The sequence below is a fragment of the Furipterus horrens genome, unplaced genomic scaffold, assembly GCF_987537825.1.
Source record: "Furipterus horrens unplaced genomic scaffold, mFurHor1.1.pri manual_scaffold_1, whole genome shotgun sequence".
Lineage (NCBI taxonomy): Eukaryota > Metazoa > Chordata > Mammalia > Chiroptera > Furipteridae > Furipterus > Furipterus horrens.
Window position 1 is genome coordinate 116,001,502 of NW_028327171.1, and position 20,288 is coordinate 116,021,789.

The following is a 20,288-nucleotide window of genomic DNA, read 5'->3' on the forward strand; positions in this document are numbered from 1 at the left end:
GAATGATGTCTGGAACAATAATTATTGTATAACATTTAATCTTCATCTTAAATGTGAGTAGGAATTCACCAGTTAAGGAGGTGACATGTGCAGGGGACCACAGAATATTCTGAAAGTGGGGAATAGTTAATTTTTTTTGTCTAAAGTGGTGGAGATCTTACTTGAGAGAGTGGGAGTAGGAGAATGGTAACTAAGGTCAGATTGTCAAGTATTTGTCCTTTTTAATGTAAGCAGTGCATACAAAGATATGTGCTGATAGATTGCAGTAATATTTGCATATTCTGAATTCCTCTATTTTGTACTAGTGTTGTCATATTTTACTTCTACACCTGTGATCTCACACTTCATTGCTGCTATCTTTGCTTTTGAAAGCTATCTTTCAGAGATTAAAAATAAGAGAATGTCTTTTATGTGTACCTTCAGTTTATTTCTATAGATCTTTATGTAGATCCAAGATCCCGTCTGGTATCAAATTTCTTCTGCCTGAATAATTACTTTAACCTTTCTTGTGATATAAGTTTGCTGGTAATGAATTCTTTTAGCTTTTGTTTGTTTGACAAGGCCTTATTTCTTCCTTATATTTGAAAGATTTTATTTTCTGGGTGAAGAATTCTGGGCAGTTTTTTTTTTCTTTCAGCACTTTAAAGCTATTTTTCCATTGGTTTTTGTAGTTTTTATTTTTATCCTCACCCAAGGACGTCTTTTAAAAACTGTGTTTTAGAAGAAGGGAGAGAGGAGGGATGGAGAGGAGAGAGAGAACAACATCAATTGGTTGCCTTCTTGTGCACACCCCTATTGGGGATTGAATCCACAACCTGGGTATATGTCCTGATCAGGAATCGAACCTAGGACTTTTCGGGCTATGGGACAACATTCCAACCAGCTGAGCCACACCAACCGGGCTGTTTTTTGACTTTTATACTTTCTGAGCAGAAGTGTTCTATAATTTTTATCTTTGTTCTTCTGCCTGTAGTTTGCTTTTTTTCTCTGTGGCTGCTTTGAAGATTTTCTTGTTAGAATGAGAGGTGGTCTTTCCAGCTCTACAGCATAGGCAGATGGAAAGCTGTTTGTAAGTATTGCTGCAATAAAGATTAGAAATAGTCTGTCTTACAATCAGTGGTATCTTAGATTGAGTGAATGAGACTAGTACATTTGTAACCAAGAAAGAAAATAATCACATTGGAAAAAATGAGTTATGAGTTTATGAACCTAGTTTGGGTTTAGAATTTTTAGAAAATTGAAGAGAAAATTTTTCAAAGATGATGATCATTTTAAATTTGAATCATCTTGATTTTCTCTTATACCCAAGCATATACAATTAAGGATATCACTAATGCAGTACACTGATTTAGTCCTTAACCATTTTTGTGCTGTCTAGCTATTCCAATTTAAGAAAATGTTCTTTTTAGCTCCTCGTGCTCCAACCAACTGGAGATTGGGCAAACTGCTTGGCCAGGGAGCCTTTGGCAGGGTCTACCTCTGTTATGATGTTGATACAGGAAGAGAGTTGGCTGTTAAACAAGTTCAATTTGACCCTGATAGACCTGAGACCAGCAAGGTAAGAATCACTGCACAGACTGCACAATCACTTCACACAGAAAAAAAAGCAGTTTTAATAAAATAAATATAACACAATAGAATTATTTTTTCCTTAATACAAAGTATTTGCAAAACAAATAGATAATTAGATATGTTTATCTACTTTGTACTGTACTCTTTTAATGCTTAGTTATATTTCTAATCTGATTTAATGTTGCCTTAGCACACCTTTAAGAACTGTTATAAAAGTTATTGTTAGTGCTTTAAAATGTTTATTCTTTAGGAAGTAAAAATTTCAGTATCAAATCACCTTGATGGGCAATGAAATTTGAATTTTTTACTTTTACTAACAATGCTGTAAAGACTTAACAATGAGTTCTGTCTTTCAGGAAGTAAATGCACTTGAGTGTGAAATTCAGTTGTTGAAAAATTTGCTGCATGAGCGAATTGTTCAGTATTATGGCTGTTTGAGGGATCCCCAGGAAAAAACACTTTCCATATTTATGGAATATATGCCAGGGGTAAGTTAGCATATTCTTTGGAAATAGATATATTCTATTTAAGGGTTCAGTTGAGGAAAGAGAAACAATAAAACTTTGATTATAAAATGTTATACCTAATTAATGACATTTTGGAGAGTTTTAACCTAGTGATATAATTTTATTTTCTATATTCTTCAACTACCTCTGTATTTTTTAACTAATTTTTTTAAAATGCTGACATATACTAAAATAGCTTACATACGTAGCAGTCTATACTCAGATTTCTCTAAGTCTTAAAATTATCCATAATTGCTGGTTTATCCAAACCAGGATCCAGTTCAGGATCACACATTTCATTTAGCTGATATATTCCTTATTCCTCTTTTAATCCAGAACAATTTTTATATAACATAGATTTGACAGATAGACCAGGTTATTGTTCTGTTGACAATCTCATCTCATGGCATTGTAAAACTTGCTTCTTTATCCCCTTATTTTCTATAAACTCCAAGTTAGATCTAAAATCTAAATTAGATGCAAATTCAACATTTTTTATTAGAATGCATCATAGATGATGCTGTGTACTTTATATTGCATCTTATTAATAGATATACAGTTTTTTGTTGTTCCATTGTTAGTGATGCTAAGATTGACTGCTAGGGTGCTTGTCATCCTGATTCCTCCAGTGGAAAGTTTTGTTATTTTGCCGAAGACCAGAAAGTAATGAGCTATAGCAATGGCACATAGAAGTATCCAGTTCCTTCTCAGCCATCCACCTAATGTTTTAACACATTGATAATCATTGCCTCAGTCAGTAATTTCATTAGGAGCTACAAAATGTGATTTGCAAACTCTGTCATTTCTTCTTTTATTTTTATAATATAAAAAAGCCTCGTTGCTTTTGACTATGATAACCAGTGGGGGTTGGGGCAGAGGAAGAAACTGCCGATCTCAGTAGAGTCCACTTGTTTAAAGGGCCCCCACAGTCCTAGAACAACGGCCAGGGCAACAGCTAGAGAGGCGCCAGTCCCATACGGAAGCGGGAAAAGCGCCTGGAAAAGGCGCAAATGCTGAGCAAGCGACATTGTTCCCTCTCAGACCCCTCCCCCACATACAGTGTCACAACGTAGTGAAACAGGTCGACTGTACTGACGAATACCTAAGGCTCTGCCTTTTACAATGTAACAGGTGCGACAGGTCTACCTAAGACACACGCAAACAAACACAGGAGCCTGTCAAGATGAGGAGACAGAAAAGTATGGCCCAAAAGAGGGAAAGGATCAAGGTTCCAGTGGGAGAACTAAGTGATGAGGAGACAGCCAACCTAACAGACACAGAGTTCAAAACACTGGTGATAAAGATGCTCACAGGTTTGACAGATATATTTAAGTATGGCAAACGCACAAGGGAAGAAGTGAAGGCTTTGTTAAATGAAACAAAGGAAAATCCACACAAAACCAATGGTGAAGGGAAGGAAACCAGGGTTTAAATCAATGATTTGGAACATAAGGAATTTAAAAACAGTCAACCAGCACAGAATGAGGAAACCAGAATTGAAAAAAATGAGGAGAGGCTTGGGAACCTCTGGGACAATTTTAAACGTGCCAACATCCGAATTGTAGGGGTGGCAGAAGAAGAAGAGGAAGAGCAAGAAATCGAAAGCTTATATGAAAAATGATGAAGGAAAACTTCCCAAATTTGGCAAAGCAAATGGGCACACAAGTTCAGGAAGCACAGAGAGTCCCAAACAAACTAAACCCAGAGAGGACCCCACCAAGACACATCATAATTAAAATGCCAAAGGTGAAAGATAAAGAGAGAATCTTAAAAGCAGCAAGAGAAAAGCAGAGAGTTACCTACAAAGGGATGCCTATAAGACTCTCAGCTGACTTCTCAAAAGAAACTTTGCAGGCAAGAAGGGACTGGCAAGAAGTATTCAGTGTTATGAAAAGCAAGGATCTACAATCAAGATTACTCAATCCAGCAAAGCTATCATTTAGAATGGAAGGGCAGATAAAGCACTTCCCAGACAAGGTAAAGCTAAAGGAGTTCATCATCACCAAGCCATTATTATATGAAATGTTAAAGGGACTTACTTAAGAAAAAGATAATCAAAACTCTGAACATTAAAATGAACAGACTCACAACTATCAACAACTGAATCTGAAAAATAAAAACAAAATTCAACTAAGCAAACCAAAATAGGCACAGAATCATAGGTATGGGGATCATTTGGAGGGTTATCAGCTGGGAGAGGGAAGAAGGATAAATGGGGATATGGTACAGGGATTAAGAAGCATAATTGCTACAAAATAGTTAATAATATAGGAAAGGGTGAAGCCAAAGGAACTTATATGCACGACCCATGGACATGAACTAAGGGGGGTGGTATTGCTGGAGAGAAAGGGGATACTGGGCGGAGGGAGCAAAGGGGAAAAAAATTGGGAGTACTGTAACAACATAATCAATAAAACATACATAAAAAAATAAAATGGTTAATTGGTTAGAACTGACATCACAAATGGATATGGGTAATTTTTTCATTCTTAGCAATTTTAGGATTAAATTAAGACTATTCAGGAAGAGGTATTAGAGCATGTTTCTCATTAGTTACACCTGGTTTTGTAAGAGCAGCTATCTCTTGAAAGTATAGATTGTCATTTTTTGAATTTGAAAAGCATGTTACCAAATTAGTAATATTTAGGAAAGCCCATGGTATATATGGGTTGAACATAAATGTTCCTAGACTTCCCTGAATCTCTTTAAGTTTGTGAATGATACTCTACAATTTCTCTTGTTAAATTTATTATGCTGGACCCCTTTATGCCCTAGATTCAAAATTCTCCATCTGTCATTTCTTTCTTCAGTTCTCCCAAATGTACCATTCCATTCCTTAGTTTATCTAGAACTACTTTCAGACTAGAACTATAACTTTCTTTTATCTTTGATACCTGGACTAGCATTTGATTTATCTATGTTACTTTTACACACAGAAAGACACACACACACAATTTTTAGCTGGTACAGTGCTTCCCAAACCATTCTAGTTGTTCGCACTGAAGAAAGTAACATTTTATGGTACAGAAAGGTAACAAGACTATACCAATGGATCTGTTAGTTCCATAGGCCACTGACCCAGCTACCTAATGATTTAATGGATCCATAAGGCCATCACTCATTCACTGCCTACAATTATTTGGGGACTTACTGTTTGGAAAGCTCAGTTCAAGCTGGGTTATTGTATATATTTACTACAAGTAGAGGTACAGTAAGTAGACTGAAGAAACAAGCCATGTTGAATAATAGGTGTAGTTAGTTGGCTGGGCTCACTCCTTGTCTGAGGCTTTCCACACTAGTCTACGAGTCAAGGCCAGCAGAATGGCATCATTCTGTCCCTTTAGGGATTGCTCTTGAATAGTAGAAACAACAGATGGTTAAACCTGTAAAATTCAAGTATCTACTTTTATATGACAAAGTACATTGTTTACTAAAATTCAAGGGAAGGCAGAAACATTTGAATATGTTTTCTGTTTAAAAGAAAAGATTTGTCTCTTAGGAAGCATTTCATTTCCATTTTGTGAAGTGGATGAGTATTCATCAAATTTGTACATTGGAATCAGTAGGGAAGCTTTCGTAAATTCAGGTGTGCATGTCTCATTTCAGACTGATACAGCATTCTCAGAGGTGGCACCGCATCCTGCCTTAAAAACACTTACAAAAATTTGAAATTCCTCTATATTTTCTCTTATTTTGAACTAGAATGTTGAGTATATAAAGAAAAAACTTAAAAAGTTCATGTGTTCTGACTTTTTAATTATACCTGTTATTTCTCCTGAGAAATAAATTAGCAGATATCAATAAAACACTTAAAAACAGAGAAAGAAAAAAAACAGATAAAGAAATAAAGTAGGATATATGTAAAAGAGCAAGTAGGAAAAACAAAAGTATATTCCAGGCAAAAAAATGACATAAAAGTACTGGAGAATTTTTAAAAACATGGTTGCAAGGCATAGGAGATAATTGGAAACAACATAGTCATAGAAACAAGGCTATCCATCAAGAAACAGTTTTAAGGGCTTCCTTTACCTGTGAGCCATACTCTTTCATAGTTCTAGTCAGGGACTATATAGAATTGTATGTAAATGAGATGGCGTATATGTTCTTACTGAGAATTCCTGTGCTCTCCAACTAAAGCCTCCCACTGATGAAGTAGGATTCTTTTAAAAGTGAAGATTTAATATAGTGGTTTTTATTTCAAACCACACCGTAGTTTTCTTTGTTTTCTTTTAGGGTTCAATTAAGGATCAATTAAAAGCATATGGAGCTCTTACTGAGAATGTGACTAGGAAATACACCCGTCAGATTCTGGAGGGTGTCCATTATTTGCACAGTAATATGATTGTTCATAGAGATATCAAAGGTAAGTAATGAGGTATTTTTTAAGTGCACATGTTTTTTTTTTGGTGAATGTGAATGAATCAAGTAATACGGTTAATAAATTTAACATTTATATCAATACATTTACCTTTAAAGTACCATAAGAAAATAATTCTGCTCTCTCATGGACTCAGTCAATATTCCAACTAGTCCTGATTTTCAGGTCTCTACAATGGGTAGCTCCGCTGTGGGGGTTCACAGAATCAATAAAGTTCAAAATGATCACAGAATTGAGACTATGTTTTTATATAGAGAACATAAGCATTAGAATATAGTGATTTAGAGAAGGGGCTCTGACAAGAGATGGCCTGGTTCAAATTCAGGCTTTCTCCATCATTAACCAAGTGACCTTGCACATTCACATGATCCCTCCATGCCTGAGTTCCTCATATTTAGTGAGGGTGATAATAATGTTGAACCTATAAGGTTCTTACAAGGATTAAATGAGTTAATGTGTATAATATGCTTAAAATAGTCTGGTATCTAGAAAGCATTCAAATAGCTATGATGGTGACATACTTATATTGAGATCATATTTAATTAAAGCCATTGGAATGGGCGTTATTACCTAAGGAGAGAATAAGAAGGAGGAGGATGAGAACCTAAGATTGAGCTTTGATGAACTTCAACTCAGTTAAGCTCATTTTCAGGGATCAGGTATATAAGGTTAATGCATGACGTGAGACAAAAGTGAGTGGGGGAGATACGTACAATTTGAGAGGACTTAAAATTCTGTATTGCAAAGCATATCTGAAGGTTTGATTCTATAAAAACTGGGGTTTAATTCTATAAAAACTGAGGTTTGGTTCTATAAAAAATTGGGTATGACCCCAAATTCAAAGGTGACTCTAGTTGATCAACTGATAAGAATAATAAGTACACACATATATAAATAATAAATAAATAAATACATTTTTTATTGGTCTTTCTGAGGGTTCTTATGAGCTACCAGGTATTTACTACCTCCTTATGGTGAGCCACATCCTGAATATGGCCATATTCACACTAAAGAGAACATACCTAACCAGTTTCTAGTGATATATTGAAATGTGCTGGAAAATGCTGAGCCAGATCATGTGTACTAGAATGGAGCTTACCAGTGAGTCTGAGAGAATGAAGACATGGCTTATGATCTAAAAGAAATTGAAACCTGTCTTTCATTTTAAGACCTACTGAGCTTGGGCAGACCTCAGTTGTCAAGTATACAACCTGATAGCTTTAAGAACCACGTAGGGAAATTATTGAATGTGAATTATTCTATTAGGAGTGATCTCTTATTGAATGTGAATTATTCTATTAGGAGTGATCTCTGTTCAAGCCAGTTTCTCTTTAGCACTCTTTATAAAGAGACAAGCTAAAGGAACCAAGGGGAGATACACCCCCAAGTGGACCTTGTCAGCAAGAGTGACAAACTACTGTTAAAATGAGGAGGTTGGAAACAACAAGCTGACTTAAAATCATTATAGGGCAAATATATTGATAGGAGAAAAGTAAGATATAAAATTAGATATGCAATATGATCTCAAGTTTGTAAAAATAAAGTATGACCTAGAAGAAAATTTTTTATGTGATTAACAGTGGTTATTTCCAAATGTAAAATGAATGATAATTATTTTCTTCAGCATACTTTTTTACTTTTACTACATTTCCCAAATTTTTATAATGGGCAGTTTTTAAATTGTAAGGGAAAAAGAAAGGTGACTTAAGTTTAAACCTATGAGTTCATAATGAAGCTTAGGAAAAAACTAATTGATAATTGTTACTAGGGAACAAACTCATTATTTCATAACAGGGTTCCTTCATTCTGCCTTTCTTTTTCTAACTATACCATTGAGGACTAAACAATGGATGGAAGAAAACTTATCTTTATAGAATCATTTAGACTAACAAATGAAGAAGGAGTGATGGAATAGTACCATTTTGCAACCAGTAACCAATTAATAGATATAAGCATTAAACATTAATAGCTGCTTACATCACTAAAATGGAAGCAGTTGAGACTTCCTGTCCTTAGATACATCATCATATTTATGAAGTAATTTTACAAAAAGTAAAAGAATATGAGTCTGATTAAGCCTCTAGATTCAGCTACCAAATTTTAGAGTTATAGAACAGATATATCAGACATATGAACATGTTAAATACAATCCCTTGGGATAGAGTCAGCAAAATCTAGACAATAGGAAAGCTACAGGCAAACAGGTTCTTCATAAATTCCAAAGAAAAATAGATTAGAGGGCACTTTAGATTAGCAAAGACTTAAAAGATATATTATTGAGTCTCAATGTATGAAACTTATTTGGAATCTGCTTTTTAAAAAACTAAAAGACACCGAGTGTATATTTAATATTCTTAAGGAGTTATTGTTTATCCTGTTAGGTGTAATAAGAGTCTTTATCTCTTAAACCTATCTATTGGAACTAGTGAGATGATGTCTTGAATTTACTTCAAATAATATGAGGGAAAGAGAGTGGCTAGCAGTTTGGTTGGGGAAGATTTTCAGATGGTTGTTGGGGCTGAGTGATGGGTATCTGCTTTTGTGTATGTTTAAAAAATCTCCATAATAGCTTACTTTATTATTATTATTTCTTAATCTCCACCCACAGACATGCTTATTGATTTTAGAGAGAGAGGAAGGGAGGAAGAGAGAGAGAGAGGGAGAGAAACAATGATGTGAGAGACATTGATCGGTTGCCTCTCATGCATGTGTGGACCAGGGACTAAACCTACAACCGAGACATGTACCCTGACTGGGAATGAAACCTGCAACCTTTCAGTTTACAGGATGACACCCAACCAACTGCACCACACTGGTCAGGGCAATAGCTTACTTTTAAGGTATCGAAAATAAGTTTTGAAAAATTAGGAGACTATATTGGGAACCTGATTACAGTAGTCCCTCTTTATATCGTGGTTCACTTATCGTGGCCTCACTGTATCGCGGGATTTTTAAAAACATTATATTTAATTATTTATCATGGATTTTTCGCTATATCGCGGGATTTTGTGGTACTGTATACATATGTTGTTAAAGTTACATAGGTTTAAGAGTAGAATGTGTTTAAGAACATAAGCAGTGTTTATAAAAAGTGTGGAAAAGGTTAATAAGGGAGTGGGAAAGGTTAGTAAGGGACTGGGAATGGTTTATAAGTGTATGGGAAGGGTTTATAAAGCCTTAAAATATATATAAATACTAAAATAAATGTAAGGTTCCTATTTCATGGATTTTCACCTATTGTGGGGGGGGGGGTCTAGAACATAATACCCGCGATAAGTGAGGGAATACTGTACACGTTTTTCTCCTCAGGCCTTTGTGTGAATGGGCATTGGATCAACATTGGTGATTACTCCCCAGCAATAGTTCTCCCTGGCTGTGACCTGCTTGAGATTGTTTTATCCCAGCTTGTAGCCAGTAAAATATGGCTTGTTTGTTGTCCTTCCCCTGGTTAAATATTTTAGAGATAGTGCCTTTCTTTGACAGAGTCCTCTTTAGGTGTTGTATAGTGAGATGTTAAATAGCATAGACAGTGCTGTTTTACAGGGTCACTGGTATGTGTTTCACTTAGGCTTACAGCATGCAGAGAATGGAGCCTGTATCCTCTCCTGCAAAGGGGCTGAGGAGAGCTATCATCCACTAGGCTGGGGAATTTGCTGGGAGAACAGAAAGACAAGTACAGAAGCTCATGATGGGAATGGACATTATACATTCTCTCCACTGATAACTCTCCTTCTTAGGGTCCATAAAAAAATTAGAAAATAAGGATTTTTTTAAAATATAAAATAGGTTTAGGAAACTTAAAAACAGTGAACTGAATTTAAAAATGAAAATTAGGTAACAAAATGAATTGTTCATTTAAAAACAAGTAGTTTACCTGGCAGGGGAGATACCATGATCATGAAGGTGGTTTTCCCAGGGCGAGGCTTATCTGTTGCACTCCGGATGTGCTGACTCCTGCGATTTCCCCAAATGTGGGAACTCAACTGCATAATTTGTGGTAGTGGGGGACTGTGTTCACGCTCTCCCCTTAAAAATAAATAAATAAATAAATAAAATAAAAACAGGTAGCTTCCAGACAAAACTAAAAATGAGAATAAAAGTAATTTCTATTAGACAGAAACTAGACTTATAATCCCAGAAAAAAAGATTGAGTTTTAAAAATGATAAATAAAGGGGAAAATAGAGAATAAAAAATAAATGTACTTAGCACCTGGATCTTGATTTCTGATACCATTAAAAGTAACCAGGGCTCCTTGAAGAGATGGCTGATTGTAGGACTGGTGCAGGAAATACGCAAGCTGAGCCTGGAGTATCTAATAGTGCCCCAAAGTAATAAAATTCTAGAAACAACCCCAAACGAAAAACAGACAAGAACGCAATGGTCAGAGTATGGCAAAAGGACACAGGAGCTAATGGAAGAGTTCCCAATGGCCAAAGCTGGAATGACTTGAGCAAAGGAAAAAAACAAAACAAAACAAAAACCTTATTGGTTTATAACCCAAAGTATACAGTAAAATCCATGTGTTCATACTGACATGAATGGTCAAATAATAAATGGAAGAGAGGAGACAAATCTCTGCAGAATAATTCTAAATAATTCCAAACAATTTATGTATCTACTCAGCCTGGAGCATAACTCCTGACTCCTTAACTGTGGACTGCACATAGTGAACTTCTCCTAAAGAGTACAGTATGGAAAGGGGGGAACTTTACAGTAGAGGAGTCAACAAACTTGAAGCTAGGCAATCAAAGTCAGTTTATAATAAATAAATTAAACTTATTATAAAAGTGAATGAAATTTTAAAACAAAAAAGCCAAAGCTTTGTTAGAAGAGATTTAGCTTAAAATATATAGAAATCGAGAAGTAAAATTAATATAAAGCAAACCCAATATTTAGGAAAACTATAAAATATAAGATAACTAACATTAAGGGGGGGCAGAATGTGATAGAAGTCTTGATTATGAAACTCCTTCAGGAAATTTCTTCTCAGAGAAACAAGCTTCAGCCATAAGCCTCTTGGTTTATGATAGAGAAACTGTGCCCAAGAGCCTGTTGTTGCTCTCTATCCTTCTCTTGACCTTTCCCCTTTCCCTTCTTTTTCATCCCCTCCTACCTCTGAATCAGTCCTTTTCCGTGGGAGAACCTTCTTAGGTTTTAAAGCGCATACCTGACTCTAAAAACTCAGTGTTTGTGTTGTGAATCTTACTGAGAACTGTTTGTGTGTCTGGCATCGTGACAGGTACTGTTCAGAAGATGAAAAGCAGTCTAGTTTTGGAGACAAATTGAAGTGTATTTAAAGTTTAATTCTCTGCCATTGTTCTTTTAGATTATACTTCAAACTACTAATAAAAATAATGAAATGAAGATGTTTCTTATTTTTAGGTGCAAATATTCTCCGAGATTCAACAGGCAACGTCAAATTAGGAGATTTTGGAGCCAGCAAACGGCTTCAAAGCATCTGTCTTTCAGGGACAGGAATGAAGTCAGTCACAGGCACGCCGTACTGGATGAGCCCTGAAGTCATCAGTGGGGAAGGGTATGGCAGAAAAGCCGATATCTGGTAGGTTTGCCTGAAAACACCTGTCTTACTTATTTCCATCCAGGATGGAAATTACTGAGCCAGATTTCAATTACCTTTTGTACTCTTGAAATAGGATGTCAGGATTATAAAGATTAATATTTTAATTATGCCTCTTTGAAACTTAATCATTGAATGGATAAATGGAGGTCTTGGACCTGTCTTCCCTTCTTCAGGAGGAATTTCGTCTTAAGCAACTTCAGCATCAGAAAACTATCATTTCCCTGAAGAATTTTAAAATAATTAATCTTTATTGTTAGTCTCTTATAATTCAGTTACACTTTAATTGCTTAATAATTTTAAGCTAGAACTTATAATGGCCATTTTCTTCTTTCCACCAGAGAAGTTTTTTTTAATACAATAGATAATCATTTTAGGCATCTAAAGGCAGAGTTTTAACATTTGTATTTGTAAGATAAAGACCCAAAAATATACTTAATGTCAAGTTATAGAATTACATAAAGCAAAAACTATAAAATGAGGAATGTTTTTGCTTAGCTATTGGAGTCATTCCTTAAATTGTGGTTTATTTTCATTGGTTTTTATGTTTAAATTATGTTATATATATATAATAATTACAACCTTTTAAATGAAACTTAACTTGAAACCAAGTCATACTTAAATGTATATAGACTTCACTCCTGTTTCTCATTATCTGGCTTTCTTTCATCATGATATTGTTTGTGTAATGTAATTTAAAAATTTCTTTTTAGGAGTGTGGGCTGTACTGTGGTAGAAATGCTAACTGAAAAGCCTCCTTGGGCAGAATATGAAGCAATGGCTGCCATATTTAAAATCGCCACTCAGCCAACAAACCCAAAGCTGCCACCTCATGTCTCAGACTATACTCGCGATTTCCTCAAACGGATCTTTATAGAGGCCAAACTGAGACCTTCAGCTGAGGAACTCTTAAGGCACATGTTTGTGCATTATCACTAGCAGCCAGTAACCTGTCCTGTGCCTCTGCCTGCTCCCATCTATCCATTCACCTTCTCTCTGACTGCACTTTTCTTTTTTTATAAAAAAAGAGAGATGGGCGAGAAAAAAAGACAAGAGGGAAAGTGTTTCTCTTGATTCTTGGTTAAATTTGTTTAATAATAGTAACCTAAATTTTTTATATTTAATCTTTTTTTCCTTACAAGAACTTGAAACTTTTTTTAATTTAATTTTTATAATGTACTGATGTGATTCAGAGACATAAAGCACTTTAGTACATGGTCACTCTTTCTAGTACAAACAAATCATTTGGAATACTTAAAGACTGTAGTCTTTCTCTGTATCAATGACAAATTGTCAGTGATGGGAGACATGGAAAACAAGAAGAAGAAAATGATGTATAATTTGTAGTTTTTAATGATAGTATTTAAAATAGATTCTTATTTGTGGGTCTGAGCCCAAACTCGATTTTAGAGTAGGTACTAAACTTAAAGAATATAGATTCCTTCTTATATCTGTATTCTTTAGATCCTAACCTCTGTCTACCAAGCTTTTTGTTCAGTAGTAATCTTGATAGAAAATATGAATCTCCTAAGAGGTATGTTTATTTGTTCATTCTAGCCAGTATAATAAGCAAATACACTATAAAAGATCCATGTTACTGGAATCTATAAACCTTAAGGGATGGCCTTCTGTTTAAAAACATAAAAGATAGTATTTTAAAACAAATATGGGAAGTCAGTGAGCAAATACAAATTAAAAGACAAAAGGAGGTTGCTCTAATTCAATGTGGTAAAAGAGACCACATTTTCCTATCAACAGAAATAATGAAAAGCAGAACTAAGTGTTGTTTAGTGTATTTTAAATTGTGTTCTTTACCTGAGGGAGAAAGTCCCAAAATTAAGGGAAAAGAGAAATAACCAAAATAATTTATATTATATCTTCCTATTTCTAGCTCCTGATTCCCCATAGATAACATTTCTTAGGAACTAAATGTTTAACCTGGAGTATCCATAAAGCTAGTGTCATGAGATAAAACCCTTGTTCTTGGGATTACAGAATACGAAAGCACCTCAAAACAAACAAACAAACAAAAACAGTAAAACAGTGGATCTTAAGGGTGGGGTGGTGATAATTTCTCTTGGCATTTTGCAATGCCTAGAGACAGTTTTGGTTGTCACAGCTTAGGAGGATGCTAGTGGCATCTAGTGAGTAGAGCCCAAGAATGCTGCTAAACAAACTACAGTATACAAGGACAACAACACCTCCTGCCTCCCAACGAAGAATTGTCCTGCTCAAAATGTCAAAAGTACCAAAGTTGAGAAACTGTGTTGTTATTACCAGCCTCAGTTATAAAGTGGTAACAGCCATTTACAAAGCAGATTCCTTGCAAAAAGTAAATTTCAAAGAGAAAGTGTAATGCGTAATGAGGGTTTTACAACAGAAGCTATCACTACTTCAAGTCAAGGGTGAATGATCTGAACAGCAAGTAGCAACCTGTTTCTTACCAGCTGCATATTGCACCCAAATCAGTAACTTCCATTTTAGAAACAAAATGAACTTAAACACAGAGCTTATTGAACTCAGCCACCTGTATATATTCTTTTCTCAACTCAATTTATAATTTTGGGGAAAGAAAAGCATACAAAAACAAATATTAACTACTTGATAGGAATGTTAAAACTACCAGCTATTTCTAGTATAATGTATCCACTAAGAGCAAGGACATTAAATGGAAGAAGACAACTAGGAGAATTCCACTATCTCTAATGGACTTGTGCTACTGAAAAATATGAATGACATTAATAATTTGATGGCTTGCAGTTTTTTCAGTATTTTAAAACATCTAGAAAATAGTAGTCTTCCTGAAGGCCCATTTAGTGATGATGCCTTTTGTGGGATTATATTATAGGGGACTCGGGTATTTTATTTTCTGCTAAAAAGCATAATCTTTAGGGATTCTTTTAAAATACTGTTTCTGAAGTTAAGTAGACTTTGGTTTACCATATCAAGGTTCTTTCTGGTGTTCTCTGTAGGAAATTTGAAATTCCACTAGCTAGACTGAGAAGTCAAAGCACAAAGATTCTCCCATACCTTATAATCAAAGGAGGTGGCTCACCAAGAAGAATATACATTAGTGGCTCCTCCCCTGGAAAATCAACTATCACATCTTTGTGTTATAAGCATAGTCCCCAAGGATATTGATCTGTTATATTTCTTCATCTTTTATGAGTGAAGGCATATCTCCTACTTGAGCAATATCATGGTATCTGGACCAGTGGGCGTTTTCTTTGTTTCTTTGCCTTGTATGGTTGTGATTTTTTTCTGGCTCATTTTTGGTCTGTCAGGGTAACCAGTGGTGCAGAATATGAGACAAATGCTCTTTAGAGAGAAATCTTGGGAGACTGTGAAACTCAAAGCAAAATTGTTTGCTTTTTTGAGTCTCTCTTTTCTTTTTAAATGCTATAGAAAATAAACCTGAAAAAAAAAACTACTTAACACTGCTGCAGAAGACCTTTGTTTTATAAGAAAAATATTATTAGCTATGGGAAAATATTGTTCTTTATGTAAAACTTAAAAATAGACTAATAGTTTACAGAGTTATTATATAAAATGTGATGTGAATTTATTTTAAACAAATTGTAAAGGTACCAAAACTACAAGAAAAATTAAAATATATATAAAAGCTATTACAACAAAAAAGCTTGAAGTGGGTGAGGTATGGATGACCAAAAGTAAATTTAAAAAAGAAAATTTTGAAGCAACACCTCTATTAGGGGCAGTTAGATATAACACTCCAACTTGTTATTTCTAATAATGATATGGATCAACAAATGAAATTTGAACTTTTTATTTAAGATGACTCTCAATGTATTTTGTTTTTTAAATGCACAACTGATTCCTCTATACTGTAATGTTTCTTTGCTGAGGCTGGAAAAATGGTCAGACTGCTGACTTTGTGCCTTTAAAATGTTTTCTGCTTTGATTGTAGCAGACTTTTGGTGCTGGAGAAGATTCACTAGCAGTCTTACCTGTGCTTTTCAGGAAGTATCTTTCTACTTAGCCTTTAGAGATTCAAAATGGCGTGACTTAGGTTTGGGCCAAATATGAGATCTTTTCCATTGCAAACAAAGTGTATTGAATAAAAGGGTTGAAAATATAGTGACTAATGGAGATTTTGATTGTTAGTAATTATTTAAAATGTATTTAAAAGTATATAGGCTTTGAGATTTTCAGTATGAATATCTTGAAAAATTTTCAGTTTTCCTCATTTACAAAGCATGTTTCTAACTTCAAAAAAATGATTGTAGACTGATGCACAGGCCGAACTACAAGAAAAAAAATTACAACTTATTTTAGAGTAAATTAAATTGGCTTTCTCTTGGGAGTCTATCTTGTTCTCAGTTGAAACTACATTAAAAAGTGAAATTATTTAGCGTAACTTTTTGCTACTTTACCTCATATATGTCAGATCTGGTCTGTAGTATTTCTGAGATAGAGTTGTGAAATATAACGTGAAGTTATTAAGAAAATCAAATCTGAATAGTTTAGAAGGATGGCCAAGCTTAGGTTCAAAAGCCAAGATGTTTGCCACATGCAGACTCCTTGGCCCATGGCAGAGTTCTGAGCCAATGATTTCATTGGAGTCTAGGGACCAATAGCATGGATATAAAATCACCTGGTGTCAATCAAGACTAGTAATTTGTCATTTTTTTTTTAATAGGGCAAATCATTTTTATTTGCTTTGTCAATAATTGTGGCTTATTGTGTCAGGTACTAAATTTATTCTTAAGAAGGTCACAGTCTAGGAGGAAACATGGGCAAACAATAGGGTTTACCCTAACTCTGAAAGTTCAGCAATGATGTTTTAAAATATAACTTTGTATGTGATGTAAAGGGAAAGCAATTTTAGGTAATTATTGGTAGTTATAAATTAAAATGTCATTAACAACTTACATTAAAAGCATCCCCAAGTTAGAGGGACTTACATAGGTTGGGCAGCCTCTCTCTCTCAGGACTCCCTCTTACAAAACCCAGCCTGTTCTCTTAATAGTTTCAGTGATGAAGGGCATTTGTTCCATAACATGTTTTCTTCTGCTGTTTTTTTTAAAGAAAACCAAATATTTTGTTTGGTCTAAATAGTTAAAATACCTAAGACATTTGATAGAAATTGAATTCTCTTAGTGGTAATTATTTATACTAAGAACAGGACAATTTCTTGAGACCTTACTGTTTCTTATTTTTTGACCTTTGTTAGAAATGTGATTGTTCATATTTATTTGAATTTTAAGATTAGTTAAATGTTAATGAAAGCAATTTAATTGTTAATTTTTGGTAGTGCCTTTTTCTCTATATGCCTTAATTTTATTTTATATCAATAATTTACATTACCCACCAAAATGAAGATTTTTTCCAAAATCATTGATTTCAAGAGTTGATTTGGCTTTAGACTGTGTATTGGCCCTTAAATATTTCTTAATGCCTGCTTCTTCCTCCTACCCTTTTCTACCTTCCCCCTCCCCCTTTTTTTTAATGTTCAAAGACAAACATTAGCATTAGTCCGGAATAGACACACTGCAGTTTCCACTAGATGTGAACTCCTAAGGATAGAGGTATTCTAATTCTAAAGAAATGTGTAGTAAATTGTTTTCCAGACTGACTTCTTGATTTTCAATCATACTGACACTGTCCAGATTCTTTGTATATCATGGTTCAGTTATGATATTTATAGCAGAGGTAGAATGGTGGTTTTTGCCCTCAAGAGGTGGTTTAAATGGTTAAGGTTCCTAAACTTTGGGCAATGCACAAGAAATCCAGGGATAGCAAATTCTAATCTAACATTTTGATGAAAACTCTAGCTTACTTTTCTGTGAAGTGTGTGTGTGTGTGTAGAGTTGGGACAGGGATGAGAAGAGAGGAAAGGTATGAATGTTCAGTTAGATTAGTCTCTGTTCTTGGAGGAACAGCTCAAATGTGTACGACCTACTGATGATGGATGAGAGTAATCATCCTCAGGTAGGAATACCAGCACATTTTCTACAAGTAACTAGTACAAATGATTGTTTAATAAAGGTATTTATTTTAAATTGCCAAACTCTTGGTTGCTAAAAGATGAAAGTTAAATTTGTATGTGTGTATAATAGCTTACATATAATCCTTAAATAGAAAGTAATTGATTTTCAGTAGTTCTTCATGAACTCTTAGGAATAGAAGTTCTGCCAGACATTATTAAAATAAGCTTCCTTAGCTTATGAAATGTTCAAAAGGAAATTTTCTTACACCTCTCTTTGGTTGGCTTGGGAAGGCATGCTGTGAAGCTACTGTTCCTACTTCACAATTTTCTTTAGCTGTTCTTTGACTTCTGCCTGCATTCTGAACAGGATGCCATAATAGTTATTGGAAGTTTGAGAGCCAACCATTTTTTTGTACTTGCCTTTCAGAGCTGTAAATGGTTATGAGCTGTCAGGGGGAGTCTAGAGAATCTTTTCTCAGTGATAGAGTGGACATGATTTAGCTTCAGAAAGTTGAGGGAGCTATAATAAAGACAAGAATAAATTTTATCTGTTGCCTGCATGCAGTCTTTTATGTAATTCATGTTTTTCATAATTCTGCATTTTAATTGACAGTAATACGATATCATTGTTAATAATAGCAAAGGCATTAAATCAGCGAATACCATTATTCCCTGTGCCCGATTACTTTTTGTTTACATTCACAATCTGTGTTATCAGAATCACTTTAAACCAAAGCTTTTATATTCCCTGCGTCCATTGCCAAAATGATTTAACACTGTTATTTCTGCTTACCAGTAAGCTAATAGGATAAAAATGATAAAGCAGGTACTAGTAGAGTTTGTATTTCAATCTATCCTTCAAGTAAAAGGAGAGGTGCTCAGTGTTTGCATTTAGACATGCAGAATTTACTTCAACTATTATGGAACTATATAGACATTACAAACTTGAGCTTGTACACGTGCCGATCTTATTAACAGATGACCATAGATGTTGACATATAATGCCTCAGATTGGTCGTGTACTTTCTTCCTAGTATCTTCACATTGATGAATTTATGTTTGACTTGAGGGGCATTTCAGGAAAGCTGTGAAGAAAAGTAAATTATAGACTGATGTCTGTTTTGTGCCATAGACATTTTGGAACACAAGGAAGTCTGCATTCCAGTATCCATGCAAAATTTGTCCCCAAATAAGGATATCTGAGTCACATGATGATAGTTGAGAACAGTAAAGTTTGTGACTGTACTGAAAAAGCATTTTTATGTTCATTTACTTATTTATATTTTTTAGAGTTTATTTTTTAAAAGCATATATAACTCCTGGTGATTTTAGCATTAGCATTACGTAGAAGGGAGAGATAAATAACAAAATTACATCTTGAACTTTAGTGGATACTTAAACTCTAAAATGGATTTGATATATTCTCATTTTTCCAAAGACTTTTTTCCACCTGGATTAAGAAAAGAGGGCTTGTGGAAACATTTGAGCTGAAAAGGCTTATTATTGGCAAAAGAAAGTGGGCCAAACCCTATTCAAGTGAAAGTACAGTGTCTAAGGATAATAATGCATCTTTAGAAACAAATGATTGTTTTAAATACAGTCTTAATTAGTAAAAGGTTTACATTTTTATATTGCTGTTGGTTTTTAAATTTGCTACCCTGAATCAGAAATATTAAAAGAGTTAATACCAAAAATACTTCTAAATGTCTGACATCTCTTACATTTCACATGGTTCTTTTTATTCAAATATCATTGTAAATAAGAGTAAACTTGGATAAATTTGAGAATAATTGTTGCAAACTATGATTATCAATTTGTAAATTTACCCTTTGACCTAATGTACATTTTTTTAATGTAGCCATTAAATTCTTTATATTTAACCTATTAGTTTCTCTCTATAAACATTTTTAATCATAGTTGAATGCTGGGCAGTTTATAATTATGTACAAGTTTTTTTTCCCTATCAAGGTTGACTTTTTTGCACATTTCTGGAAATGTTTAATTTGTACACTGACTTATTACTCTTGCCAATAATTGTTGATGGGTGTGTGAGCATCATGAATGTGTGCATTGAACTACTGTCTGTGTCTCTATGTTTTAACTTCTTTCAAGAAGTAGCCATCAGTAACTGCACTGCTATTACAGACTTCAATGAACTTTATTGAATGAACTTTATTGCTTTTACAAAGTATACTTATCTATGGTTCTATCTTTGTTGAAGAACTCAGGAGTTCAACATCACTTTCTGATTTTATGTGTATTTTGAAATCCATCTAGTTGAAAGTATGCTCATAAGTTTGTGT

At 34.4% G+C, this 20,288-nt stretch overlaps 1 protein-coding gene and 1 non-coding gene across 2 annotated transcripts in view; both read left to right on the forward strand.

Moving 5' to 3' along the window:
- Positions 1-13,500, forward strand: part of MAP3K2 (mitogen-activated protein kinase kinase kinase 2) — a 49,191-nt gene extending 35,691 nt beyond the window's left edge. Inside the window, exons 12-16 of the mRNA XM_090278999.1 lie at positions 1,410-1,558; positions 1,929-2,060; positions 6,312-6,441; positions 11,840-12,017; positions 12,749-13,500. Of these exons, the coding sequence (XP_090135125.1) occupies positions 1,410-1,558; positions 1,929-2,060; positions 6,312-6,441; positions 11,840-12,017; positions 12,749-12,974 (815 nt within the window). The 3' untranslated portion in view covers positions 12,975-13,500. The remainder of the gene's footprint in view (positions 1-1,409; positions 1,559-1,928; positions 2,061-6,311; positions 6,442-11,839; positions 12,018-12,748) is intronic.
- LOC150021804 (U1 spliceosomal RNA) lies at positions 10,323-10,485 on the forward strand. The gene has a single exon (XR_016513431.1). It is a non-coding gene; the product is annotated as a U1 spliceosomal RNA (small nuclear RNA).
- Positions 13,501-20,288: the final 6,788 nt, after the last annotated feature.